Source organism: Penicillium verhagenii (genome assembly GCF_028828195.1).
Source record: "Penicillium verhagenii strain IBT 33310 chromosome Unknown utg000003l_segment0_segment0, whole genome shotgun sequence".
Classification (NCBI taxonomy): Eukaryota; Fungi; Ascomycota; class Eurotiomycetes; order Eurotiales; family Aspergillaceae; genus Penicillium; species Penicillium verhagenii.
This window is the reverse complement of record NW_026643167.1, coordinates 1465865-1491672: the sequence shown is the minus strand read 5'-3', so window position 1 is coordinate 1491672 and position 25808 is coordinate 1465865. Positions and strand designations below refer to the sequence as shown.

General features: G+C 47.2%; 7 protein-coding genes across 7 annotated transcripts; 5 read left to right on the top strand and 2 right to left on the bottom strand.

Annotated features, from left to right (window-relative positions):
- Positions 1 to 497: 497 nt before the first annotated feature.
- Positions 498 to 3208, top strand: N7466_001953 (uncharacterized protein; the record flags this gene model as incomplete). Its single annotated transcript, XM_057161351.1, has 6 exons — positions 498 to 530; positions 667 to 694; positions 760 to 866; positions 929 to 1513; positions 1567 to 2273; positions 2335 to 3208. The coding sequence occupies 6 exons, from the start codon at positions 498 to 500 to the stop codon at positions 3206 to 3208; spliced, it is 2334 nt and encodes a 777-aa protein (XP_057024636.1).
- A 1738-nt stretch (positions 3209 to 4946) lies between these two features.
- On the top strand, positions 4947 to 6492 carry N7466_001952 (uncharacterized protein; the record flags this gene model as incomplete). Its single annotated transcript, XM_057161350.1, has 3 exons — positions 4947 to 5122; positions 5199 to 5285; positions 5373 to 6492. The coding sequence occupies 3 exons, from the start codon at positions 4947 to 4949 to the stop codon at positions 6490 to 6492; spliced, it is 1383 nt and encodes a 460-aa protein (XP_057024635.1).
- Positions 6493 to 7001: 509 nt separating this feature from the next.
- Positions 7002 to 7943, bottom strand: N7466_001951 (putative cysteine dioxygenase Cdo1; the record flags this gene model as incomplete). Its single annotated transcript, XM_057161349.1, has 5 exons — positions 7002 to 7129; positions 7192 to 7249; positions 7316 to 7453; positions 7512 to 7583; positions 7680 to 7943. The coding sequence occupies 5 exons, from the start codon at positions 7941 to 7943 to the stop codon at positions 7002 to 7004; spliced, it is 660 nt and encodes a 219-aa protein (XP_057024634.1).
- A 589-nt stretch (positions 7944 to 8532) lies between these two features.
- Positions 8533 to 10196, top strand: N7466_001950 (GTP-binding protein RBG1; the record flags this gene model as incomplete). Its single annotated transcript, XM_057161348.1, has 9 exons — positions 8533 to 8553; positions 8623 to 8686; positions 8758 to 8832; positions 8892 to 8928; positions 8998 to 9068; positions 9131 to 9468; positions 9532 to 9888; positions 9954 to 10074; positions 10177 to 10196. 9 exons carry the CDS (start codon positions 8533 to 8535, stop codon positions 10194 to 10196), a joined length of 1104 nt encoding a protein of 367 aa, XP_057024633.1.
- Positions 10197 to 16513: 6317 nt separating this feature from the next.
- N7466_001949 (DNA-binding domain-containing protein) lies at positions 16514 to 18318 on the top strand (the record flags this gene model as incomplete). The annotated part of the gene is made up of 3 exons (XM_057161347.1): positions 16514 to 16958; positions 17024 to 17045; positions 17136 to 18318. 3 exons carry the CDS (start codon positions 16514 to 16516, stop codon positions 18316 to 18318), a joined length of 1650 nt encoding a protein of 549 aa, XP_057024632.1.
- A 1429-nt stretch (positions 18319 to 19747) lies between these two features.
- On the bottom strand, positions 19748 to 23659 carry N7466_001948 (PXA domain-containing protein; the record flags this gene model as incomplete). Its single annotated transcript, XM_057161346.1, has 3 exons — positions 19748 to 20831; positions 22258 to 23080; positions 23146 to 23659. The coding sequence occupies 3 exons, from the start codon at positions 23657 to 23659 to the stop codon at positions 19748 to 19750; spliced, it is 2421 nt and encodes an 806-aa protein (XP_057024631.1).
- Positions 23660 to 23937: 278 nt separating this feature from the next.
- N7466_001947 (uridine-cytidine N-ribohydrolase) lies at positions 23938 to 25292 on the top strand (the record flags this gene model as incomplete). The annotated part of the gene is made up of 5 exons (XM_057161345.1): positions 23938 to 23992; positions 24046 to 24053; positions 24112 to 24316; positions 24373 to 24689; positions 24747 to 25292. The coding sequence occupies 5 exons, from the start codon at positions 23938 to 23940 to the stop codon at positions 25290 to 25292; spliced, it is 1131 nt and encodes a 376-aa protein (XP_057024630.1).
- Between the last annotated feature and the right edge of the window lie 516 nt (positions 25293 to 25808).

Genomic DNA, 25808 nt, shown 5'->3' with positions numbered 1-25808 from the left:
TCCCCTAAACTTGGAAGGTGGAGCTCTGAACGCGGGTGCTAAAGCTCGGATCATCCGTGTCAGCAGTGGATTTTCCCCAAACCTTTCCCCTCGATTAGCTTCCTAGTTGTTCACTTCCCCTCTTTTTATTCTCCACAACTTTCACTGTTTTGAAGTTTTTGAGCTTTTGAGAAAAGCTCTGGTTTACTGGATTGCCACATTGACTGGTAGTCACATCGCACGACTTTACCGGCCAGAATGCTGCAGCTCTCGTGAGAGCAAGTCGTTTTCGTTTTCCTCGAACCTGCGTCCGGGTCAGGTACCACAAGCTCTTTTGTGGCCCGCTTGCTTGTTGAGCAGCGGGGCCAGTCCAAACCGTTATTGGTGACAGTAACAAGTCTACCGTGGATAAATAATAACGCTGCTTTCCGGTGGTTTTGATCTCTCTCAATTGCGCGCCTTGCAACTGTACCTACTGCCCAAAGCGTCGGGTCGCTTTGAGGCAAGCTTGGGTCGTCATGGCTTCCGAACAGAGGAACGTTTATTGCACGGTTAGTGAAGCCGAACGTCCCCCGTTTTGTCTGATCTGTTGAAAGAAAAGAAGAAAAGAAGAAAAGAAGAAAAGAAGAAAAGAAGAAAAGAAGAAAAGAAGAAAAAGAACAAATGAAGCTGATTTTGTTTCCGTAGCTCCTGCTAAGCGACAATTATCTCCCAGGTAAGAGACTGACATGATCTTTCATCTTGAAAAACTATCTATTCTGACCAGAGCTTCATTTATAGGTGCTATGGTACTTGCGCATTCCTTGCGTGACAATGGCACGACAGCTAAGCTGGTTGCGCTGTTTACACCGAATACACTCCGGTCAGAGACGGTTAATGAACTTCGGGTATGTTATTTTTCATATTATCATCTCCATCTGACTCCAATTAACATAGGCGTGTGCCCTAGACGGTCTACGACGAGCTCATCCCAGTCAATTCGATCGTGAATGGCACCCCCGCAAACTTATGGCTGATGGACCGACCGGATTTGATTGCGACCTTCACAAAAATTGAACTCTGGCGCTTGACACAATACAAACGAATCGTCTATATTGATTGTGATGTCATCGCTCTCCGCGCACCAGACGAGCTATTCTCACTAGACGTGAACTTTGCCGCTGCACCCGACGTAGGCTGGCCAGATTGTTTCAATAGTGGGCTCATGGTTCTCCGCCCTAATATGCAGGACTATTATACCCTGAAGGCGCTGGCTGAGCGGGGCATTAGCTTTGATGGAGCTGACCAGGGATTGTTGAACATGCACTTCCAGGATTGGCATAAACTGAGCTTCACGTATAACTGCACGCCTAGTGCGAACTATCAGTACATTCCTGCATACAAGCATTTCCAGAGTACCATCAGCCTCATTCACTTCATTGGTTCTCAAAAGCCGTGGAACTTGCCTAGGCAGGTAGTTCCGCTGGAGTCACCGTATAACCAGCTATTGAACAAATGGTGGTCGGTCTATGATAGACATTATCACGCGCCATTTGTGAGTATTGCGCCTCGGATGGAGTGGGAGGGTTCAACTAACAGTGAATTCAGGTCTCCTACTCGCAACAAGAAATCGTTCTCCCGGCAGCTCATCCTACAGACCGACCAGAGTCACTTCAAAGTCTTCCCGAATCCTCATTGGGGCACCAGCATTTTCATCATGCTGAGGACCAGTCGGTTAGTGATCACCACGAAGAAGGCCATTCGAGTGAATATGTGCCTGCTCTCGTATCATTAGAGTCTCGAGAAGCGCATTATGTACCACCGCAACACGATCATCATGCCGTGGACCGGGATACATTTTCGTCCCATATACCAGTTTTGAGTGCTGTCCCACAGTACGTTCGTGGAGAAGAACAATATTCGACCTTTATACCGCCCGTTCACTATGCTCCTGCACCTGTGATTCATGAACACCATGTATCCCATGAAGCACAACCAGAAGGTCAGTATATGCACTATGGCCATGACAACCAGCATCATCACCAGCAAGATCAGCATCATGGGCATCATCATCTTCACCAGCAGCAGCAGCACGATCATCAGCATCAACAACAACAACAACAACACGACCATCAGCAGCAGCACCCCCACCACAACCACCAGCATCACCAACAGTCCGACCAGACCGAGGCTCACATACATCACCCGCAACCCGTTGCACCCCCACCGGCTGTGGAGCATTGGCACCGAGCCCCTTCGCCTGAACCAGAAGTGACACATTTCCAGGCACCAAAGGCAGAATGGGATGCCTCCCGGTAAGGCTTGGCTTCTACTCGACAACTAATCTATTTATGACAATCAGCTTACACAAAATAGCGAGCCGCCACCGCTTAATACTAGACCGGAAGGTATTAGCTTGGAGCAGAAGACATACACCATGTCCGAGGACACCGCCCTCTTCCAACCACCTCCATCGTATCCCGAAGCCCCCAAAAACATGTACTACCAAGTTCCCGAATCCAAACCCGAGCCCGAAAGGGTTACAAAGATCTTCCCTTGGGAAAATAATGCACCCAGACCCACCAGAGTCTTTACAGAGGAGGCGGCAGTCGTCCCTCGTACTCCTTCCCCAGAAATTCCCATGCTCCCGCAACAGGTCGACTCTTTACCCATTGAATCCCCTCAGGCCGAACCTCAGATTTTCCCAATCCAAGCACCATACGAACCTTCCGCAGAAACCTACGAGCAATATTCCCGCTTAAATGCCTGGGACGAAGATCCAGAGATTCAGCGGTACATGGGTTCACTTCAACAATATCGCCGTGGAAAAACCCAGGTAATATCTGGTTCCGTGCAGGCAAGCTCGAGCCATAGCAGAAGCACCAGTCTGAGTACAAGCAACTTCTCGTCATCCTCCACAGCCACGACAACCGGCACATCCGCTGGCCACCGACTAAGCATGAAGCTCACTGATTTCCCCACGGAGATCGAACGGCCCAGTCTCCCCGTGACCCCGGCGCCCATCCATCGTGTCCGAGGTCTACAGAGTGACGACAATGATGCATCCACCCTCCCAACTGCAGAGGGGGTTCCGAGCCAGGAGGACTGGGTGGGTGTCACGGTTGATGCATTCTCTCACCTCCTCCGCGCAACGTACTTATTATGGCGATCTACAGAATCCCCTGATGCAGCTCGAAGAGCTCCGACGTCGACAATCCGAAGCCCAGGAGGATCCGGATCATTGGTTTAGAAAACTCTCTATGCCTCGTGAACCGGAGTCTTAGTTGTTCTAGTACTGTACGGGGAGGAAGTGACCGCCATATTATGGTTTCTAAAAGCTGTACTTGGGGGACCGAGGCATACAGTTTGTCATCTTGATTTTCCCCATTTCCCATTGGTCTAAATTTTGCGATGTCTTTTTTATTGATTCTAAGTTTGGATATGCATGCCCGATACGTTACTAATCTTGATGAGCATCTACTGTACCGGGGCTTTGGAATTCGTTTTGTTGTGCCACAGATATTCAGTTTGACTCGCGTTCACATTGCACCTTGTACATTGCACTTGCATACTGCATCAGCTATTCTGAAGAATGAACTTTCGATATTTGAGGATTTGATGAATAAGCATTGGATACTCATAGTAACCCTGGTTCGAAGTGCCCTTTTGACACCTGACATTTGGACAATCTAGACCTCAACATTTGAATGGCAGATGGTCATGTGCTGAACTCCCGGAATTAGTAATTGTTGTGTTCTGCCCGAATTTGCCAAGGCCATCCGGAGCCGCCAGACCGTTGTGACTATTGACCTTCCTATTCCGGCAGGGCAAAATGCGAGTGGGTTCGCCACCTTTTGGTAAGCTTAAGAAAGCTCGAAAACCGATCAGGCTCCCGAAGCGAAGACCAATAGAAGAGTACGAAGGGGAAATAAAGAAAGATGCTTATCTTGTGGCATACCTAATGTGTTGACCTAAGATCTCGGGTGAGCCGGTGAGAGAAATAGCTGTCGATCCTGACCAGCCACAGAGTAAATGTCAGCCACGCCAAGGCAACTGCATGATCTGCATAACTCGTGTTTGCAAACTTGCTGATGGGGATTGAATCGTAGGATTGGAATGTTACATATGTAGTTAACCAATTTTTTTTTATTGGAAATTTTTTTTTTTGAGCTTCCAATGTTTCAGTTGAACGGCAATAATGACCAATGTGCTGAAGCTCATACGATGGGGAAAATGTTGATGCCAAGGACGGATCTTACGCAGAAGAACGGATCTTTTAAGATCTCTGGGAATCTCTGGGAAATCTCGGGGTGAATCAGTCCAAGTCCGGAGTCAAGGTCAGGAAGAATATAGAGCCGACCCGGAACAACTCAAAATGTTTCAACGGCATCCGTCCGAGCCACATCGAGCCACACCGGAGATATGAGAGGGGAAAACCTTGGAGAGAACGGAAAAAATAAAAAAAAAACTCTAACAGTGGAGACCAAACTTGGAAAAGAACATTCTTTTCGCAATCTTTTCCAAGGATGAAAATGAAACATTTGCCTCTACCATCATCCAAAGCATAAATGATATTTACCCCGTATAGATCAGATTGAGATTGGTGTGTACCTTACATGCTTTGTGGTTACTAGAAAGGAACCGTAACAGCGTTAGAGTCAATTTACGTGCAGAAAACTTTATTAGTCAAAGTTGATCGATCCCGTGACGCTGATTGGTCACCCAACCGATTCTCGGCCCGGTTGACAGTCCACGCAGCCAACCATGAGAAGGAGAACGTTCGGTGGGTCTTCGATGGCCTTCCGAACGCAGTTTTGCCTCCAACGGGGCAAAATCGGCAACGCGGAGATTGGGGTAGACAAACTCTAACCCGTTTGTTTTATTAATGAAATGCCTACCGCGCGTGGGATTCTCTACTTCTTCCCCATATCCCCCCTGGTCTTGTTGACAACACCCCGGAATCTGTGCATATCTTTACTCTGTTCAACATGGAGTCCGTCAACACCCAGCAGCCTCCGGCTTATCACAATGACAAGATTGGCGAGGAGCACAAGTATCAGCAGGACCTGGAGGATGATGTCCATGCCATGAAGCATGGCGAGGTCTCGGATGCCTTTGGTGATGAGGAGTATGCTGAAATCAAGTATAAGACTTTGAAGTGGTGGTATGTTTATTGCTCTTTATATACTTCGAAGGGGTTTGATGTGAAGAAGATTTGCTGATTTGGGACTGTTCTATAGGCAATGTGGTCTGCTCATGATTTGCGAGTCTGTCTCGCTCGGTGTCCTGTCACTGCCCAATGCCGTGGCTACTCTTGGATTGGTCCCGTGAGTACTCTTATCTTTCCTTGATGAAACATGGAATTGCAAACTTGGGATATAAGAACCATCGACTAACATATCTACTCTTGATAGTGGTGTCATCCTTATTGTCGGCCTTGGTCTCCTTGCCACCTACACCGGATACAACATTGGTCTCATGCGTGAGCGCTACCCCCACATCCAGAACCTGGGAGACGCCGGCGAGATTCTCCTGGGCCGATTCGGCCGCGAGCTCTTCGGCGGAGGCCAGTTCCTGTTCTGCATCTTCGTCATGGGCAGTCACATCCTCACCTTCCGCGTCATGATGAACACCATCACCAACCACGGCACGTGCTCGATCGTCTTCGCGCTCGTCGGCATGCTGATCTCCCTCGTGCTCTCCATCCCCCGTACCATGAAGGGCATGACCTGGATCTCCTTCGCATCCTTCATCAGCATTTTCAGCGCCGTAATGATCACCATGATCTCCGTCGGTGTCGAGGCCACCCCCGACCGCATCGTTGAAGCTACCACCGAACAATCCCTCTACACTGCCTTCCAGGCCGTCTCCAACATCGTCTTCGCCTACTGCGCCCACGTCGCCTTCTTCGGCCTGATCGCCGAGATGGAGACCCCCCAGGACTTCAAGAAGTCCCTCTTCATGCTGCAGGGCTTCGAAATCTCCCTCTACCTCACTGCTGGTGTCGTTATCTACTACTACGTCGGTAGCGAGGTGCCCTCGCCTGCTCTTAGCGCTGCCGGTCCCCTTATGAAGAAGGTCGCCTACGGTATTGCCATCCCTACTATTGTCGGCGCGGGAGTCGTGAACGGTCACATCGGCTTGAAGTACATCTACTTCCGTCTCTGCGCCAAGTCTGATCTCATTCACCAGCGCAGCTGGAAGTCCATTGGAATCTGGGTTGCTCTCGGCGTGTCTTGCTGGGTTGTTGCTTGGATCATTGCCGAGGCTATTCCTGTCTTCAGTGACTTGAACAGCTTGATCAGTGCCCTGTTTGCTAGTTGGTTCAGCTACGGTCTTAGCGGTATCTACTGGCTGCACTTGAACAAGGGTGCTTGGTTCTCCTCAAAGCGGAAGATTGCCCTGTTCGTGCTGAACGTGGCCATTGCCCTCTTTGGTCTTGCCCTTTGCGTGCTGGGTCTGTACGCTTCTGGTACTGCCATCCATGATGACACCAGCAGCTACAGCTTCACTTGCAAGAACACTGATACTTAAAGCCAGTGTATCATATTGATGGGTTATTTTGTAATATTTTGGGGTGTTTGGTTTACGATTTTGCATTTGCATATATAGCATCTTCTTTTTGGCATAGCTTGGGCTCTATAGACTAGAGTTAGTATAGATTACTGGTTAATCAAGCACATGTTTTATGATATAAACAATACTCCATATGAATATCTTACGTATTTGCAAAGGCCTTCCAACAGAGGTTGGTAATTCAAAGTTTCAATGTTGTCCTCACCTGTGGCACTGTACCTGCATATTGCTGCGCCTCTGCCCGCGGTCCCTAGGCCCCTGGGTTTGAAGGCCATCCAACCGTTGAAGCCCTGGAGTGGACCCTGAAAAAGCTCATCGGATTTTGTAGTGGATATGATAAAAGTAGAGTGTCATTGAATCGTAAAAATATAAAGAGAGACAACACGCCTAAAGTTACAAAGCCCCTATCGCACTGTGAAGATGGGGTGGAACCCCCAGGTCACTGGATCAAAGAGAGCATATATTTGTTACTGTCCATAGTCAAGACGCTTCCCGCGAACAGAGTAAAAATGTGCCTGTTTAATGTGTTTCGCTTTGCCAGTTTTCTCGTCATAGAGACAAAAGCCATCCCTAGCTGCGTTGGGTGGTGTGTAAACTAGACGGTGGATGAGAGGACATTCGATTGTTTCAAGAACAATAACAGTGGAAAAAACTCACGATGTAGCGAGATAGCAAAGTTGTTTGGGTCCGGATTCGATATTCTATGCAGGCCAAGCTTGAATCAAATTAGCATTGTTTACATGTGTTTGGAAATGTTTCACTCAGTGCAAAGGCAACACACCTTGTCGGACATGTATGTGACCTCATTTTCTCCGAATGTAGTTTTTCGAGTAATCTGAGGAGGGGCCGACTCTCCATGCTTTATCTTTTCTTGATCAGGCCAGGAGTAAAGTGTCTCCTTCAGCGTTCCTTTGAGAATCTGCCAAACAGTCAGCCGAGAGCTTCTGGCATGGCCCAGCAACGACCGCATGACATACCTTCATGACGCAGTGTGCATTGGCATGATCATGTATCGCGCTGCCCTTTCCTGGACTCCAGACGAGAATCAGCTAGATAATAGTATTAGTAAGCTTGTGTGGCACACATGTGAGATAGGCTCATGCATGGCGTTTATGCATTAATATATGAATACATATAGAACTCACTAGGTTGCTTTTGCCATTCCCTTCATCAATCAAATTTCGTGTGTAAGATCTGCTGGGGTCTCCCAGGGCACAATTTCCCCATTCTTCTGAGTTGGAGATGTATTTTGACATGAGCATTTCAATATTCTTGGGGTCGACATCATCCGAGTCGAGACCGGAGCTTGGACCCAAAGCCACGCTAAGATCATGCACGAGCTTTTCAAATTCATTTAAGCTTTTGTCAGAGTCAGATGGGGTCTCAGACCCATTGTTGAGGAACGGCATGATACAGGCGAAAGCCTTCAAAGGCAATTTGCAGTGTTTGATGTGATTTCTTGAAAAGGGCCAAGGAGGGAAACCGTTATCGGAGCTTGAGATCGAAGCCGGGACTCCCGCTTTAAGTACTAGGAATTCTCTTTTCTTCGCTGTGCTGGAGTATGAGAGAGAATGATGGATGTTTGGAAGACAAAAAAGGAATGAATTAGTCTGAAATTGAGAAACAAAACCTTTGAATGACGAGCTTGAACACTATTTGGAACAAAGCCACTCATTCAGTACTTGCCACAATTTTTGGTTCCTGCTTTCGATAAGCGATAACAGCCTGAGGCAGGAAGGTCCGTTTATAGCCCGAAGTTTCAGGCAGTATATGACATAATTTCCCACTTTACTGCCTCAGGCCTGCACCCCGCCCTGACTAAAATTCAAAGATTGTGGTCTCCGCAACCCTTGGTGCACTTTGTTCGCCACAACTTACGAGTCGCTTTTTCGCAGAGGGAAACTACTCCGAAGAGAGAGCCAACCTGTGCGGTATAAACCAGGATCAGATACTTTTTTTTTTTTTGCCCTGTGCCTGCTGTGAAATACAACCGCCAAAATGTCGACCACAATTGACAAGGTTAGTGCGGGACTCGAATATCTTCAAAATGCGCACAAGACAATGCTGACAGGATTGTTACTGGTATAGATTAAGGAGGTCGAGTCCGAGATGGCTCGGACCCAGAAGAACAAGAACACCTCTTATCACTTGGGTACGATACACCGAGTAAACGAACGAGCGAAGGTAGATCTCGACAATGGACAGGGTTGACAATCAGTGCAGGACAATTGAAGGCCAAGCTTGCTAAGCTGAAGCGAGAGCTTTTGACCCCTACCAGTGGAGGTGGTGGCGGTGGTGGTAAGTTGCATCATTGAGACATTCTATGTAGATCAAATCGCTAATGTGGATTTTTCTAGCCGGTTTCGATGTTGCTCGCACTGGTGTTGCTAGTGTGTAAGTATATCGCGAACGAAGAACTGTACAGGCGCAAGATTGGATCGGTTGCTCATATCTATCATGCAGTGGTTTCATTGGTTTCCCCTCCGTCGGAAAGAGTACTCTGATGAGCAGACTTACTGGCCAGCACTCTGAAGGTGTGTTTGAACAAAGCTTCATCTCTCCAAATCCAAGTCGCAGACATTGACTCGCTTCACAGCTGCCGCTTACGAGTTCACGACCCTCACGACCGTTCCCGGACAGGTTATGTACAACGGTGCCAAAATTCAGATTCTCGATCTTCCCGGAATTATTCAAGGTGCCAAAGACGGCAAGGGTCGTGGTCGTCAAGTCATTGCCGTGGCCAAGACTTGCCATCTCATCTTCATTGTTCTCGATGTGAACAAGCCATTGGTCGACAAGCGGGTTATCGAGAATGAATTGGAGGGCTTCGGTATCCGGATCAACAAGTCTCCCCCCAACATCAACTTCAAGAAGAAGGAGAAGGGTGGTATCGCAATCACCAGCACTGTTCCCTTGACGAACATTACCCCCGAGGTGAGTCTTCTGAGCTGATTAAATCGGCATTTCACAACAGCAGTCACTCACACCTTAAAATAGGAAATCAAAGCCGTCATGAGCGAGTACAAGATCACTTCTGCCGATATCGCTATTCGATGCGACGCGACTATTGACGATCTGATTGATGTTCTGGAAGCCAAGAGCCGAAGCTACATTCCCGTTGTCTATGCGCTCAACAAGATTGATGCCATCTCTATTGAGGAATTGGATCTTCTGTACCGAATTCCGAACGCTGTCCCCATCAGTTCCGAGCACGGCTGGAACGTCGACGAATTGTTGGAGATGATGTGGGAGAAGCTCAACTTGCGCAGAATTTACACCAAGCCCAAGGGCAGGGCTCCTGACTACTCAGCACCCGTTGTCCTTCGTTCCGGCTCCTGCACGGTGGAAGACTTCGTAAGGGACCTTGGAACTTCATAATTTGGTTGTGATTTTTTTTTAACTAACAATTGGGGATTTAGTGTAACCAAATTCACCGCACGATCAAGGATCAATTCAAGCATGCCATTGTGTATGGTCGCTCTGTTAAGCACCAGCCTCAGCGTGTTGGTCTTTCGCACGAGTTGGGTGACGAGGATATTGGTGCGTACTTTGTTCTTTTTTTTTTTCCTTTTTGGGCGTTCTCAACCAGCCGTGCAAAGTGAGACAATTGGGGGCAAAATACTGACGACGGTGGCTTTTTAGTGTCTATTGTTAAGCGGTAATGGATTTTAATCCAATACTCGATCATCACAGCCCACTGAGTGAGGCGACGAGTTCGGTCCAAAACATGCTGGTGGAAGGTGGCAGATTGGGCTGTGCCAGAAAATACCTTAGCCTTGTATCTTCCATGATGACAGGTACGGGGCTTCTGGACTGCAGCCATCTTCCCTGTAAGACGCCACGGAACCCAAGTGTGGTTGGATCGCGAGAATCGCTCTCGCACGGACAGCCGAGGCCCGTCGAATAAGAGCTCGAAGAGTTTTGTTAAGGCTTTTGAGAGTGGAGATTGATTTCTGGGCTGTGAGTGAACATGCATGCATGCACTTGCTTATTGTGATTTTCAATCCCATCCCCTGGTACCTCGTAGCGTGACCTGAACCCACGAGGGCGTCTTGTTCAAAGTCCAAGGGTTCAGGGGCGCGCACGAGGTAAAAGCTATGGCGTCTTGTTGACGGTCTTGGCAGTCATGTCTCAATGTTTATGCATTTTCTTTTTTTTTTTTTGTTATTTTGTCTGGCCTTTCAAGCGACCGGTCCATATTGTTATGATTACCCATTGATTCTTGGGAAAAGTGGAGGGGGGTGGGGAAGAAGTTCTTTGTTTCTCATGAGTGTCAGCCCAGAAAAAAAAATACAACCCAAAAGTTCTAGATTCAAGGTCTTTGCATCGTCAACCAAACCATTCACTGCATAAATTTAGATTGAAATGGTTGTTTTCACCCTACACATCCCCAATGGCGGCGCCTCGTTCAGCAACAAAAGCCAACAAATTCAAAAATGACGATGAATAGTGTGCTTTTTGTTTCTTTTTTTTTGCTCTCTCTTTCCCTTTTCTGGTTTGTGTTCAGATTTTTTTTCTCTTTAATATCGAAAACCAAGCCACAATTCCCCTTCAGGGAACCAATATGCGACCTGCATTGGAATTTTATTATTCTCGCTTACAGCCAATGATGCCACCGGTATATACTCCCTTATCGGTAAGGGAGAGAAGTTCCAAGGTTACGGAGCCAGATGGACTAGTAATGGCAAGTCCCCGTGCCGTCCTGCACAAACATCCTTGCTAGCATGAACATTGGCAACATTTGAACTCCCCATTGACCAAACCCCGGTTTCCCATTTTGCCGATCCACAGATTGCCACGAGTCCCCAGGTCCAGATGTCAGCTTTTCAGGTCAGCTACAGGTCAGCTTCAGGTCAAAGCTCCGGGGGAGTTGATAGCTTCGACCCGGTTGAACAATTACATACATTTGCAGAACCTTGGAAGTTAAGATTTAAATTTTTTTCTTGTCTTCATGTCAACATGAAATGTTTCAAGATGAAATACTCCAAAAATCTTTGAAAGGGCCTTTGTGCACTGACCTTCGCCTTAATCCTCCACACTTTCCGCGTGCTAATTCGGCAACGGTGATCATGGACTAAGCTGCTCAATTCGGAGGATGCGTACACCCGCAAGCTCCCGGGTAAATAAGCCAGGAAGTTAGGGATCCGATAGGTTCAGAAAATTAGGGGACAAAGCAAAAATGATATGTCAATTGGAACCGTGGACCCTCATATTTAACTAGTATAGTTTACTGGTATTCAAACATTCTGGAGAACCAAATTTTGGATTCGTCAAAAGTACGAGAAAAAACTTGAACGTGCGCAATTAGGTCTCAGGAATCAGGATCTGCGCAAAGCTCACGTTCCCACGTTCGCGGATTGACCTGCATTTGAACATGACTGAAAAAAGTATTATAAAAAATAAAATAAAATCGAATAAAAAACCAGCTAGGAATTTACAAATGTAAACAGTCTACTAAATAACCCTGGAAAATTCCAAAGTTCAAACAAGCGGTGAATGCTTGGTTGGATTGACGATGTGTTCTCATAGTGGTTTTTTTTATCAGATCAAATTTCATTCCCTGTCGAGACCCGGTGACTGTCGGAGTACGAGAATTCAGGTAGCACAACAGGTGTATGGGCAGGTCATTTGAATGTACCAATAAGGGTATATAGCTTGATCACATTTTGGAGATGACTTTCAAAGTGGAGTTATCGTGCAAATCGCCGATCTCGATTACACACAGCCCAGACCACACTGGGAGCTGTTCACGATCTGGGCCATAGATGCAAGATCGGCAGGATTTGACCTAGTTTTGTACACGGAAACTAGTGAGATTGGCTTACCCTTTCCCCTCTCTGGTAAGAACTACATAATCCTTGAGAAAAAGAAAACATAAGATAGATAATCATTATTTCCTGTTCTAGTTTTTTTTTTTTTTTCCATCAGGTGACTGTTATAGAACCGATGCCGGGTATGTGGACTCATTCTCGTGGAGGATCCATCGGTCCCCGTTGCATTGCATTGCATTAGGCGGGTCTGCAATCTTTCCCCGGAGTGTAAAGTAAGGATTAAAAAAACAAAACAAAAGCATACCAAGTACATGTGCATGACCTCGAGAAGATGTCAATTATGTCATGGGTCCCTAGCATGTTAGGGCTCATCGGTTAGACTCCACCAAAGTAGTTCATCGGAATAACTTTTAGGGCAAAGCTGCGATCGACATGGAATTGTTTGCTCGGCCGAAATTGTGGGTAGATTTCAATGTTTAGTTCAATGTTGACTCTAACGAGGGGAGTTCCCGTGTTGAAGAGGGTCTAGCAGTTGGGATTTTCATTTACTAAGATTTACTAAGATTTCACAACGTAGCTAAGGGCATACGTGACCTCCAGATCATGTACTCCCTAGGTACGGAGTACTTCCTCCATTCACAATCAGGTCGAGATCTTCGTACCTGACTCGACCCAACCATCAACCCTGCTCTAATCCTTGTCCCATGCATTCCCGACCTTGTGTTCCCCGACCGGTCTGTTCCTGAGTCTAACGGTGAATTGCTTTTTTTTTCTCAACTCGGTCCCCCTCCTTATCGCGCATGATGGCCAGATACATGTATAGTAAACCTTGGAAGCGGGAAGCGAAAAAAAAAAAAAGTACCGTAAGATAGAGTTGACATCATTCTAGGCAATCATAGCCAAGCTGCCCAACTATAGAATATATTAGGGGATTTCAATTCCGCCTGGCCCTAGACTCATTTCTTCTTCTGCTCCGAAATCAGTGAATATGCTGCCAAAAGCCGTCAAGGGACGATTTCGTTTTCCATTTCCGCAATTGATGGCGTCAGCCCATATAGAAAGAAAATGAGGAATCAAAAGCAAAAATGGAGAAAAAAGAATACAAGGTATTTTCCAGTCAGAAAAGGATATGACTGGTTAAAAGTCATAGCCAAGAAAGAAAAAGAAACAAAATAAACCGAGCGAGAATGTTCGAATGGACCAATCAGAATCTCTCGTTAACGAACGCTTAATTGACCAAACAATACGCGTCAAGTAATTTGTCATTGATTTTTTGTATTCTGTTTTCAATGGCAATGGGATTGGAGATATTGAAATTTCTAGTCCAATTCTACATTGTCCTTGTTTCTTTTTGTTTTCTATTCTTGTTTTATATTTTAATACCAGTTGACCTGTATTTTTTCCCCCTTTATTTCCCAAGCGGGGGACAAGTTACTCCCGTATAGTCTCTCGTAATCATATGCGACCCAGACCGCAATCCAAAAATCCCGATCAATATGGCCAACCGGATATACACCATTTGGACACTTTGCTCTTCTGGTTTCTCGCTTCTCGGCTCGCGTAATCATCTCCGTTTTCAATGTTTATTTTCCCTTCGACTCTTTGTTTTTCGCTTGAAATGTTCCACTGTGCCCGTGGGATACCTCCCGGCGAAGATCCGTGCAAAAAGCTGTTAGATGATCAGACTGATCCCTCTCCCGCCCTTGTCATTCTTTACTGAAGGTTCCCGGCCCGGAGAGGACCGCTGTGGGTCGCGCATGGGTGGAGAGTGGAGAAAAAAGAAAACGAGGGCTGAGGGAGTTAGCGCTAAAAAGGCACGATCGCATCATTGGGGAGTTCCCCCTCTTCTTCGCCGAGAGGCCATCTCTGCCCTGTGATAGGGCCAGCCTCAGCCACCAAGTTCGGCCCTTGTATCGAGTCCGTATTGTACACAAGCGAATGGACGTGGGGGATTTGCCCAGATGGAGAGGATCCATGCTGCTCCTCATTTGCCCTTGGGACCTATTTGTCCATTAATCGTGTTCATGTTCTGATGCATCTCAGAATCCTAACCAGCCAGAACAAAAGGAAACCAAATAAAAAAGCCAAATAAAAAGACTTCCACCCCTACCAAATCAAAATCCCTAGCGAGAGAAAAAAAAAAAAGTAAATGCAGAGATCAAAATCAGGGAGATCGGCATATCCTTCACAGATCCATCGTTGCTCAAATCCAATCTAGGGATTTGCTCTCCTGCTGCTACCCCGATTATTACCTTTGCCCCCCTCTACCCTACCCTGACCCCCCCCAACTTAGACTTGGACTTGACAGATTTGGTTGGGAAAAAGTTGGCCCAGTCATGAGAGAGATCATGACTTCGGGCTTCTTATTCGCAACTCTCATCTCGACCGAGGCGAAGCTCCGTGCCCCCTTGGTTATATCACATGGTATGGATCCGAAACTGGGATGCAACGCTCTTGTTGGCCGCTTTGGTAAAACAGACCGTTAGGCCTTTTCTTTTCTACGTCCTGAAATAGCTGAAATATTGGACGGGATGAAATTGAGCACCGCCGCAATCGCCCTAATATAGTCCACTTGATCGTCCTTGACCTACACGGATGTCATGCGGGCTTTAAGTTCAGCGGTTTTTATCCGCTATCCGGCTTCTGTAGCAAATCATTGGCATGGAGTAATATCGCCTCCTCCGTACTCCGTATACTCCGTACACGGATGATCTACTACTGATAGCCTACCATGGATCTGAGTGGATTTTGTGGATTCTATAGTTTCGCCGACAACGGGCGAGTCATGCTGCAGGATCCGACAGCCGTCAAAAAAAAAACTAACGGGAAAAAGAGGGATGAAGAAGTAATTGGAATTAAAATTGTGGATATGATTAGAATAAGAAGAATGATTTGAATAACGGAAGTAAATATTGAAGGGAAAAATACCATTGAACCATGGATCATAGAGAATAGAGACCCTCATTGGAGTTGACTAGAGGCCTTAGGGCTACGGTACCAGGGGATTGGGTGCCCAACAATTCTGTGCTTTGCAATATACTATCAATCTTTAGCCTTTGCTCAAATAATCAGCATGGAAATATATCCAAAAAAATAAATAAATAATCAAATAATTTTTGAAAACGAAAAAAAGACATCTGAGAAGTTCTCTTCCCCCTAGACAGAAAAAAAAAAAGAAAAAAAAGGAAAAAGGAAAAAAGAGATAAATCGAAAAAAAAGAAACTCATATAAGACTTCAATAAGTACTAGTATAGAGAGAGAGAGATCGGACTTCCCGCGTTTGCCCTTGAGTTCTTTTTTATTATTTCTTTTTTTTATATATTTTATATATTTTATGTATTTTTATTTCCATTTTTATAGGAAAAATGACAAACCTCATACACTGAAATCAAATACCAGAACACGGTAATACCTTGACCAGGTACCCAAAAACTGATGCAACGCCATTTTATTATATGGCTCTGGACCAACCAGCTTCCCCTCACCCATTTTACAGGGGTATTTTTTGGAATTTTTGGGAATTTATTCAACGAAAATCATCTAAATCCATATTTACTCATTTTCGTATTTTCCTTTTTTTCCCTAGTCAGAATGCCTTTTTTCCTCGGTATCAACCAATCACCGTATAGATCGGCAGTATTCTTCTCGGGGCAGAAGGTTATCATGGATTTCTCCGGACTCTGTGCCCTTCTGCCAGTTGGAATCGAGATTCACGGTCTGTCTTTAATCCACGCGATTTTGGATCGTCTGAGTACTGGTTTTCTTTTAACTCCGTCCATTGCCTTACCCGCATGTTGCATCTTCCTCCCCCCTCTTGCCGCATGTATAATCTTTCTTTTCGCGCCCTTTCTCTTTATTAGGCGACTAGCTTGCTTCTAAAGAGATCCCTTTCTCGCGCGGCAATTCCATCATTGCCATCTTGTCTATTGGAAAGGGGAAACATTTGGGGTTCACCTTGTCCTCGACTTTATACCGGGGTTCTGGCGTGTCACTTTGTGGGTTGTTGTATGTGGAACATGCATTATCTCTCATTGTCTCACCTCTAGTCACATTGTTCCCATATTACCGGGGGCACTTTATTCTTTTCTTTTTCTCTTTTTTTTTTGGTTCTAAGGTTCCTTTGATTGTGCTGGGGAAAATAAAGCCCTATCTACAGCCATTTCGAAGGAAATTCCTTAAAACAAGGTATCCCACAGACATTGAATCCAATGTCCATGGAGAACTCGCCCGTCATGGAGACGGAGTCCCATGCACCAGAAGGGGAATTCTCACATTCACCTTGGGTAGATTTGGGAACTTTCACTTCGCCTCAACATTCTCCACCCATGCCTGAATTTAATGGGTTTGAGTATGGCCCTTCACCCATTATGTCCGTGGATGGTTACGGCATGAACTTGCCGCCACCGTACACCTCGATGCCACTTCCGATGCCTGCGCATGCTTGGCCCAGCATGTTAACACACCATTCACCTTTCCATGATGGAATTCCTCCACCTCCAGCACCGATTTCAGTTTCCCCTTCTGCGCCCACACCAATTCGAAAATCTTCTACAGGAGGAGCTACTCCGCGAAGAACATTGACCGATGATGATCGTCGGCAAATGTGTTTATACCACGAAGAACACAAGACTGCAAAGCAGACTGATATTGGAGGTAAGCTTATTTTTTATATTCAAAGATTATACGGTGGGGGCTATTTGGCTGACATTTCGTCACAGCTTTATTTGGGGTCGAAAGAAGGTACATACTACACACATTGGAGCACTTTTTCTTGCAAAATCAACCCATTTTCGTGATTTAAATCCTAACGTGAATGTTTTTTTTAAATAGTACCGTTTCCAAAGTCTTGCGACAAAAAGAAAGATATCTGAACCCTGACGATGGAAGTCGATCGCCTATCAAAAGGGCCAAGGGTCGGGTTCCTGACATTGAAAAGGCCCTATCAAACTGGGTGAGAAACTACCAACGCGGGGGTTACCCAATTAACGATGAGATCATCCGGGAGAAAGCCTTGTTTTTTGCCAGTACTACCTGTGGCCCCGAGGGTAAAGATAAGGTGCTCACTACTGCATGGCTGGAGAAGTTTAAGCAGAAGAACAATCTTTTGGGTGCTGCGTCACGAAAGGGCTCCCTTGATGCCCGACGAAGCGGGTCCAACAGCCCTACTCGCATCAACACCAATTTCTCTTCCAACGGATCTGCCATCCACAGCCCTCATAGTCACTCTCCAATTTCTCCTACAAATGTCCTGGGTTCACCCATTTCCCCTGGCCAGAGTCCAGACCGGATTAAGAGGGAATATGACACAGTCCCCGAACTGTCCGGTGGCTATCTACATGCCCATTCGAAAAGCACCACTTCACTGGACACCAACTCCACCGGAATGATCAGCCCCAGCTCAACCCTGGTCTCCGATAGTCCCTTCACACCAACCAGCCAATCTCGCCTCCCATACTCGGGCAGCAACACCAACACCAACGGCAACAACAGCCGACCCCGCAGCTCAACCTTCCCTCTCCCGATCGACCCAACCCTGATAACAGCAGACCACTCGATCGACCGCGAAAGCAGCAAGATAGACCCGCGCAAAGCCGGACCGGTCGCCATCCTCGAATCCCCGCTGGAATTCGACGACGAAGATGCCCACGCCCATATCAAGGGATCCGATCCAAGGAAACTCATCAAGCGCAACCGCAGTAACCCCGAGATCACCACAAAGTCCATGCAGCCGCCGCCCGTGGTCTCCAAATCAGCCACCGTATCCCCCATCAGTGCGCCCGGGTCCCCGACACAGGATGAAGCGAGACATGCGCTGGAGCTGGTCATGAACTACTTCCAGCATCAACCGGCTGGTCTTGCGGCGCAGGAATATGTGACTATCGGAAAACTGATGGAGAGGCTTGATCTGGCCAAGAGTCAGGGCTATGCTTTTCCAGGTGGACTGCCTCGCATCGATGAGCATGATGATGGGCCTCGTGTGAGCAAGAAGCGGAGCATTCATAATCTTGGTTGAAGCGGACAAGCAAGTCTGCTGTTTCCGTTTCTTCTTGCGAACGCTCCTCATTTTGTATCCGCTTTGCATTTTTCGATTCTTCTCCTCTCTTGGACTTTCTCGCGCCTTCGCATCGCATTTGCTTTCCTCTTTCCCAACTGCTCTTACTCTCATTTCTCATTGCACTATTCTATGATTCCCCCTTATTGATCGGATTCCTTTTTTCGGGCGGCTTCTCTGTATTGTTTTTTTGTTCTTCTTGTCTTTTTTTGGGGGCCACGCTTCATGCTCCTCTTGCTTTTGTTCATGCTCCTTTCTTCTTTCTTCTTCTTTCATTTCTCTCTATCTATTATACTGTACTCCAATTCCACGCCGGAATCTGGAACTCGGCAAACACTGGAATACCCCCCCAAAAGATCCAGGATCATACACAAACCTGAGGGCGACCTCAAAACTTGCTTTGAACGGGGTTTGGATTTGGCGCTGGTACACGGCACACAGACGCACACGGAACACGCACACGGCACACGCATATAACGCTCGGGAAAAGACGAGAGTGCTGACTCGCTCTCGTTCTGTTTCATGGTACATGGGATATGGCACATGGATTTATTTTGATTTGGTTCGGCTCGGTTCTATGGTGAATGGTAAATTACATGGAAGGAGGGTCTTGGAGACCGTGACCTTGGAGATTTGGGCCATCTTGTGGAGTTTCGATCTGTTGTTTTATTCTTATTGTTCGGTTTCTTTCTTTCCTTTGTGTGTTGTTTTGTCTTTCTCCCATACCCCATACCCTTTCCCTGATTTTGTTTCTATTATTTTTCTTCTTTCCTTCGTTTCTACGCCCTTTTTTACTTCATACTTTTCGTTTCTTCTTCCCCTTTATATTCTGGTGCACTTGCACTGGTTTATAATGTTTATTTTTCTTTCTTGACTCTCTTTAATCTTTCTTCTTCTTATTTTTGATCCTGATTTCTTCGGTATTATCTTCTCTTTGATCTTTGTTCTTCTATTTTTTTTTTCTAAACTGAGCCCGCTCGCGCGGAAAGAACGCTGGATCTCTTATACACGATCTCAGCCGGTCATTGTCAAATTAATCCCCCGTCCTTGATTTTCTCCTCTTTATTTCTATGCTTTGTCGCCTTTTTTCTTCTTGGGTACATGAGCTAGCTTGAGTATAGAGTACTCTCCTGGCCTTTGTACTCGAAAGATCCTGACACATTATATTATACCCCCACTCCCACTTTTCCCCTGAAATGTTTATCTACGTTCAAGTTAATCTACTTACTCTACGCGTGATTAAAACCTAAAAGCATTCTGAGAAAAAACACTTGTACATGTACCGTAGCTTCCCAAGGTACAAAACATATCTCATTAAAGTATGTAGCCAGAAAAGAAAAGTTATGTTGTCAAGGAGGAATCAAAAGTGCGATCCCTAAATATGTGCGCCCTAAATGCCTGCAGCAGGCAGAGGGACAATACCGCGATCCTCCATCAGATCGGCAACACTGCGTTCAGCCAATTCAGGCAGAATTCTAGCCAAGACAGTCTCGATAATAGAATATACGAGATGCTTGTTACAGTACTCATCCGAGAAAGGATCCAGTAGATCAGTCTCGATCGACTCCAAAAGAAACAATTCGTCCGAAGTCACCCCGGCCTCGTCATCCGTGTCTGTGCGCGATTCCCCAGCGGCAATGGAGTCGCCACATCTTGGCCCTGACAGGGTAGACGCCGAGGGGTCGCGTGGGACTGAGATTGAAATTGGACTTGGACTTGGTGGCGACCGCTTCTTTCCCTGAGATGACGATCGGGTACTCTGATCTCCACCAGACTCACCGGTTGATGCGGGTGGGGACGGAGAGCACGGGGAGGAGGTCGTGGTGGTGGTGAGGGAGGACAAACTCCCAGTGGTGGTGCTGCAGGTACGATCACGTCTAGAGGGAGGCGGACCGCCAAAGTAGGTTTGTGCGACATTGCGCGGAATGAGACCCAGTAGACTAGCTGCACATCGCCGCTTGATAGCGGCGATCTCCGTATCAGCAAGTGAAAGTTTTTTCTCCGATCCGGTGGGAGAGTCTGTTGAGTTCTTGATCGCATCTGTCGTCAATTGGGATATAGTTGCTCCCGATAATACCGCTGTCTCTGGTACTGGCTCTGATACTGCGGGCAGCTGATCATTGACGCCACCGCTAACATTGTTGTTCCCGCTAGTAACATGATTGCTGCTGCTAATGCCGGCACTACTTTTACCAACTATCTCGCTACCAGCAATTGTAGCAGGCATAACCTTGCCTCCTTCCGCAATGGGTGTTTGGAAAGCCGGAACCGTGATGAGTCCTTTCCCACTAGGCGTTAGGGTGGGCACGGACACTTGTGGAGTCGAGGCCGGGGCAGCAGTGTTACTCGCAGCGACCGCTGCTATAGGTACTGGACGGGTATTGGCTGGGAATAGAGTGGTCCTCGTTGCGAGAAGAAGGTTGGGCAACAAAGTGGGGGGCAGGACATACTCCTCAATGGTTTCCCGGAGGAATCTAGACGGGGTGGAGTCAGCCAAAGATCTCAAATAATTGAATTATGACATCGGATGAACCGAAGAAAAGACAAAAAGCAAACTTGGAGCGGAAAATCCCTCTTTTTTCCGCTTTGGTGCTCTCTCGACTGTGGAGCTAGTCTGGCGGGGACGTTAAGCCGTGGGCTTTTTTTTTTTTTTTTCTTTCTGTTTTCTTTGTTTTGTTTTTCAAGAGTCCCACCGCCAGAAGAGCTTCCGCTTGACCCCCAATTTGAATAATTGCAGAGTGGGGTTAAGTGGGCGGAGCATGATCGGCTTAGTGGATGTGAGCTGGGAGCTTGGGCCAGTTATTTGGAGTGTAACAGGGATGTCAATCCTGTAAACCTCAAGGTGACCAGCAAGTAAGATGAAAAAGGTAAAGAAACAAGGCGAAATGCGGGCCCTGCCTCATCCTGCCTTTTTCCTTTTTTTCTGTGCCTTTTTGCCAAGCTCCCTTTCCCCTCTCTCTCTCTTTCAGCGGGTAAGATCCCGGTAGCGTGCCTGGCCCTGGCACCAACCTGCGGGCTTCATGCAGCTGCCTCAGTCAACATGCGAATTCGAAATCTCGCTACCAGGAATTTCGCTGATTGGACCCAGGGAAACAAATTCACTAGCCTCGGCGAAGTCTTTTTTTTCATGCAGGCTCTCAAAGGGGCATGGTCATCCATCGCCCACCGATGGAGGGATCGGCATCAGGCGATTTCTGCTTCGTGCATACGATTTGCCCCGTCCGGCCGAAGTAAAGTTTCGAACGTCCTTCGGCAGCCGGAAAGTTTCTTTGTATTCTTTCTTTTTTTCTGCTTTTCTTTGTCGTGCATTTTCCTGTTTGATCGATTGTTGTTTCTCTTTTGCAGATCGCAACTTTCAAAGAGAACAGCGCAGATTTCGGCAGCAGAAGTGTGGTTCGAGATCCAATGAACAAGGAAGAAGCGGCACGGAAAGGGCCGGGCCCCCGGCGCTATCACGACAAGAAAATGAGACGCAGAGTGGATATGCGAATATGGGAAGAGGAAAAGGCCCAGAAAAGGAACCCTGCACGCAAATCGTATGCTCGGACCAAACTCGGCACCAGCCAATCAGAGCCCAGAAGCGCTCCGTCAGCAAGACCGGTATTGTCCCGTACCAGCCAGTAAGGGTTTCGGTATATTACCAGCCCCGTTTTGTAATTTGACAAATCTTTCTTACATGATCAAGTGACTGAAACGATATGCGAGCAGGACGCTTCCTCGTCCCACCATGACTCGCACGAGTGACACTTGACCGTAGATCGTGGTTCGGAGATCGTGGTAGCTCCACAGTCGAGAGTTCATGCAGTTTTGGGAGGCCCGAGCCCGGAGGGGTGAAAACAAGAAAAGCAAAGGAAGAAAAAAAGAAGACAAGGAAATACTCCGGGATGGAAATAGACTCACCTGTCAAAGACCCCGTCCGTGTCACCAATCCGACCTGGCCCCGCCAGGATCAGGTGTTGGATAAGGGCAAGGAAGCCGGAAAGCCACGGCATTCTTTGGGACATCCCAAGTAACTGTGAGGCCATCGAGGCCACTCTATAGTCTAGAATAGGGCGCTTATTGGTAGTCTTGTCTGACAACGGGGACTCGAAGCCGTCTTTGGAAGACTCTGGCGTTGCAGCGGGAAATGAAACACCGGCTCCGTGCGAGGATCCCGGCCCTGGATTCGATGCGACGCGGAAGAGACCCGTCGCAATGAAACGCAAGGCAACGTAACCAAGATAGAGGCTTTGGAGAACGTTCCATACCCAGACCGCGGCTAGCGATTGGCTGGCTGTTTGCGGCCTGGCAGACTCCTCGTTGGTCGATAGGAGACCAAACTTCTCTAATCGATTAGCAGGAGCAGCGCTCGTGCCTGGATTCTCTGGACTTTTACGATGTCTCATTATCTCGGTGAGCTTAGTGACGACTTCATAGAGGAACCGTGCTTCACATATTCTGTCTCCAACTGCTTTGCCCAGGATCAAATCTGCCAGAACGTCGCCGACAAGTACGCGAACAGTGTCATTCCCCAGGTCTTCCGTGGGCAACAAAATTGCCAAAGTGCCATGAACGAGTAATTGTCGATACACGGCCTCATTCTCAGACTGCGCAGTGATTGTATCGGGATCTGCATAATCTGGAACAGGAGACAGTCCAGGATGAGGGTTCATCTCATGATAGAGTGCCTTATGCGACGTTGGCAATCCAGATAGATGCGACTGTTGTTTGGCCAATCTGTGAGCTATGAAAAGTTGCCATTGAAGTCAGATATTGGATCGAGCAGGACTGAGACAAGTCGGGTCTTACAAAGTATATGTGCTTCCACCAGTGCTGGAATCTCATCCAGGATCAATTGTGCAGCATCAATCTTCCTGATCCTTTGTTCCAAAGCACGGGTGCAATGTGCAATGACGTGTAGCACCTCATTCACGAATGTCTGATCTGGGGTGATCTTCGAGTACCACGAGTAGACAAACTCCTTCATTATAATAGCAAGAATCGCGTAAAGCTGACGATCAACGTCATTGGAGCTCGTAAGGGGAGGTAACAGCTCTTCCGGAGGCTGTGGAGAGGAGGCGCCATGGTTACTACTTGTCTGGGGACAAAGCACGCGTCGTATTAAGGCAAGAGTGGCTTTATCACTTCCAGCATCCAGCACTTCCTCCCGATGAGAGGCTCTCTGGGTTCTCAGTCGAGAAGAGGGGCGTGTAATAGGTGGTTGAATCGGGGAAGGCAATGCGGTGGATCTGGAGCTGGAAGTTGTCGGTCCAGCCTTAAGGTGGGAGACCGGTTGCAAACCGGGGCGAAGAGGGTCGGTCATGGCATCGCAGATACACAAGATCTCTCTGAAGTTATGTTGGTGGAAGATCACAGGAAATCCAGGAGTTCAACCCCTTTTGGATGAAAGCGAACAACAGTTTGTCGCGTTCACCGCGAAGTTCATGACATGGGTGTTCTATATCAGGAAGGTAGGGCTTAGGGCTGCGGAGATAAGGAGCTTATCAAGATGCGGGGAGATAAGTAAAGTGTTGTTACCCCGACTCCATTGTAGGTCCCCTTTTGACTCATCATCAACTCTCCTCCTGAAGACTTGAAACAATGGCATTCGAAGAATTTGAGACCCGGACTCCACTGTGGCTTGACTGTGATCCTGGTATGTTGAAAATCCTCAAAACTTTGGAACTTTATGTAACTGACTCTTATCAGGCCACGATGTAAGTCTTGTCGGCGTTGTTATGGACACCTAAATAGGTATTAACGCCGAATAACTAGGATGCGTTTGCAATTCTAATTGCTGCTTTACATCCCGCATTGAATCTGCTTGGAATCACAACCATACATGGCAATGCTTCTCTAGCAAAGACCACGGCAAATGCCGGAAGCGTCCTGGAAGCTATCGGCCGCCCAGAAGTCCCCGTTTACCCAGGAAGTGCAAAGCCCTTTTCACGACCTGCTCTCCATGCTCCTGATATTCATGGTGAGGCAAAATTGAGGATCCCAATATGCTTCCCCTATGCTAACATGTTTGAATAGGTGAATCGGGCCTCGATGGAACAGACCTTCTTCCAAAGGCATCTGTGGCACCTATTACGGATCAGAACCCGATCCTTGCTATGCGAAATGCGCTCCTGGCTCAACCCAAAGGTACTCCATGGGTAGTGGCTACTGGCACATTGACAAATGTCGCCCTCTTGTTCGCAACGTTTCCCGAGGTTGTGGACCATATCGCCGGCCTTAGTATCATGGGCGGTGCTATTGGCAATGGGTTCACAGATGCTCCTATGAGCAAATTACCAGGTGAAAAATCACGCATTGGAAATGTGACGCCTTGGGCAGAATTTAATCTCTATGTTCGTCAATCACTTTCCCGCTCATGAGAACACGGGCTAATCCAAATGACCTCACAGTGTGACCCTGAATCCTCAGAGGCAATCTTTAGTAACCCTCCGTTGGCAGCTAAGACAGCTATTATGAGCTTGGACTTGACTCATCAAGTCCTTGCGTCGTCAGATATCCAAACCCGAATTCTCAATGGTGCCAGGGAACCATCTGACGAGCCAACCGTTATCCGACGGATTCTCCATGCTCTGCTCATCTTTTTTGCCGGGACATATGAGAAGGTCTTTGGTTTGTCCACCGGACCACCGCTGCATGACCCCTTGGCGGTAGCAGTGATTCTGTCAAACTTGAACCCCACTTTCGCTCAAAAACATCCGGATCGGGTGATCAAATTCGATGATAAAGGAGGGGAGAGATTCGCTGTCCAAATTGTCACCGATGGACTTCATGGTGAAAACGTGTCTATTACAGGCCAGCTTGGACGCTCCATCGCTGCCCCGGTCAAGGGGGCCGGTGTGGCTATTCCCCGCGGCGTCGATCTTGAGGCGTTCTGGAACTTGATTCTGGAGTGTGTGCAATTGGCCGATGACTGCAATGCAGCTCGTGCACAATAGACTCTTGGATGAACATATAGATGGACTGGAATTTAGATCTCGTATATTTGTCGAGTTCTCCAGATTGGAGAAAGCACAACTTTTCACAGACCTAGTGCTTACTTACCTGCTCTTTTTCACATCCATGGATTACATAGATGAAACTATGTGTATTTAGAATCAATATAGAGTGGTGGGCATTAATCAATACATGTGTACATACTCAACATTGCACACAAGGTTCACCTCAAGGGAAGACCACGAGGTGACTGACCGGGCAAGCCGAACATTAAGGGGATTCGAAGTGCTACAGATATCAATCTCGAGACTCAAATCTCCAATACTGTTGTAAGGAGACTTTTTATAAATTATGCTGTCCTTTTCCGTTCAAATGTTGATGCCCCTGGTCCGCCCCAGTCACATATCAATACTAGGCTCAATTCCCTGGTTGATACTTTGCACTGGCAACATTGAACTATAGACTAACATTTTCTAAAAGCTTCATGTAACATGCGCTCGAGCACTTGGTGAATTACT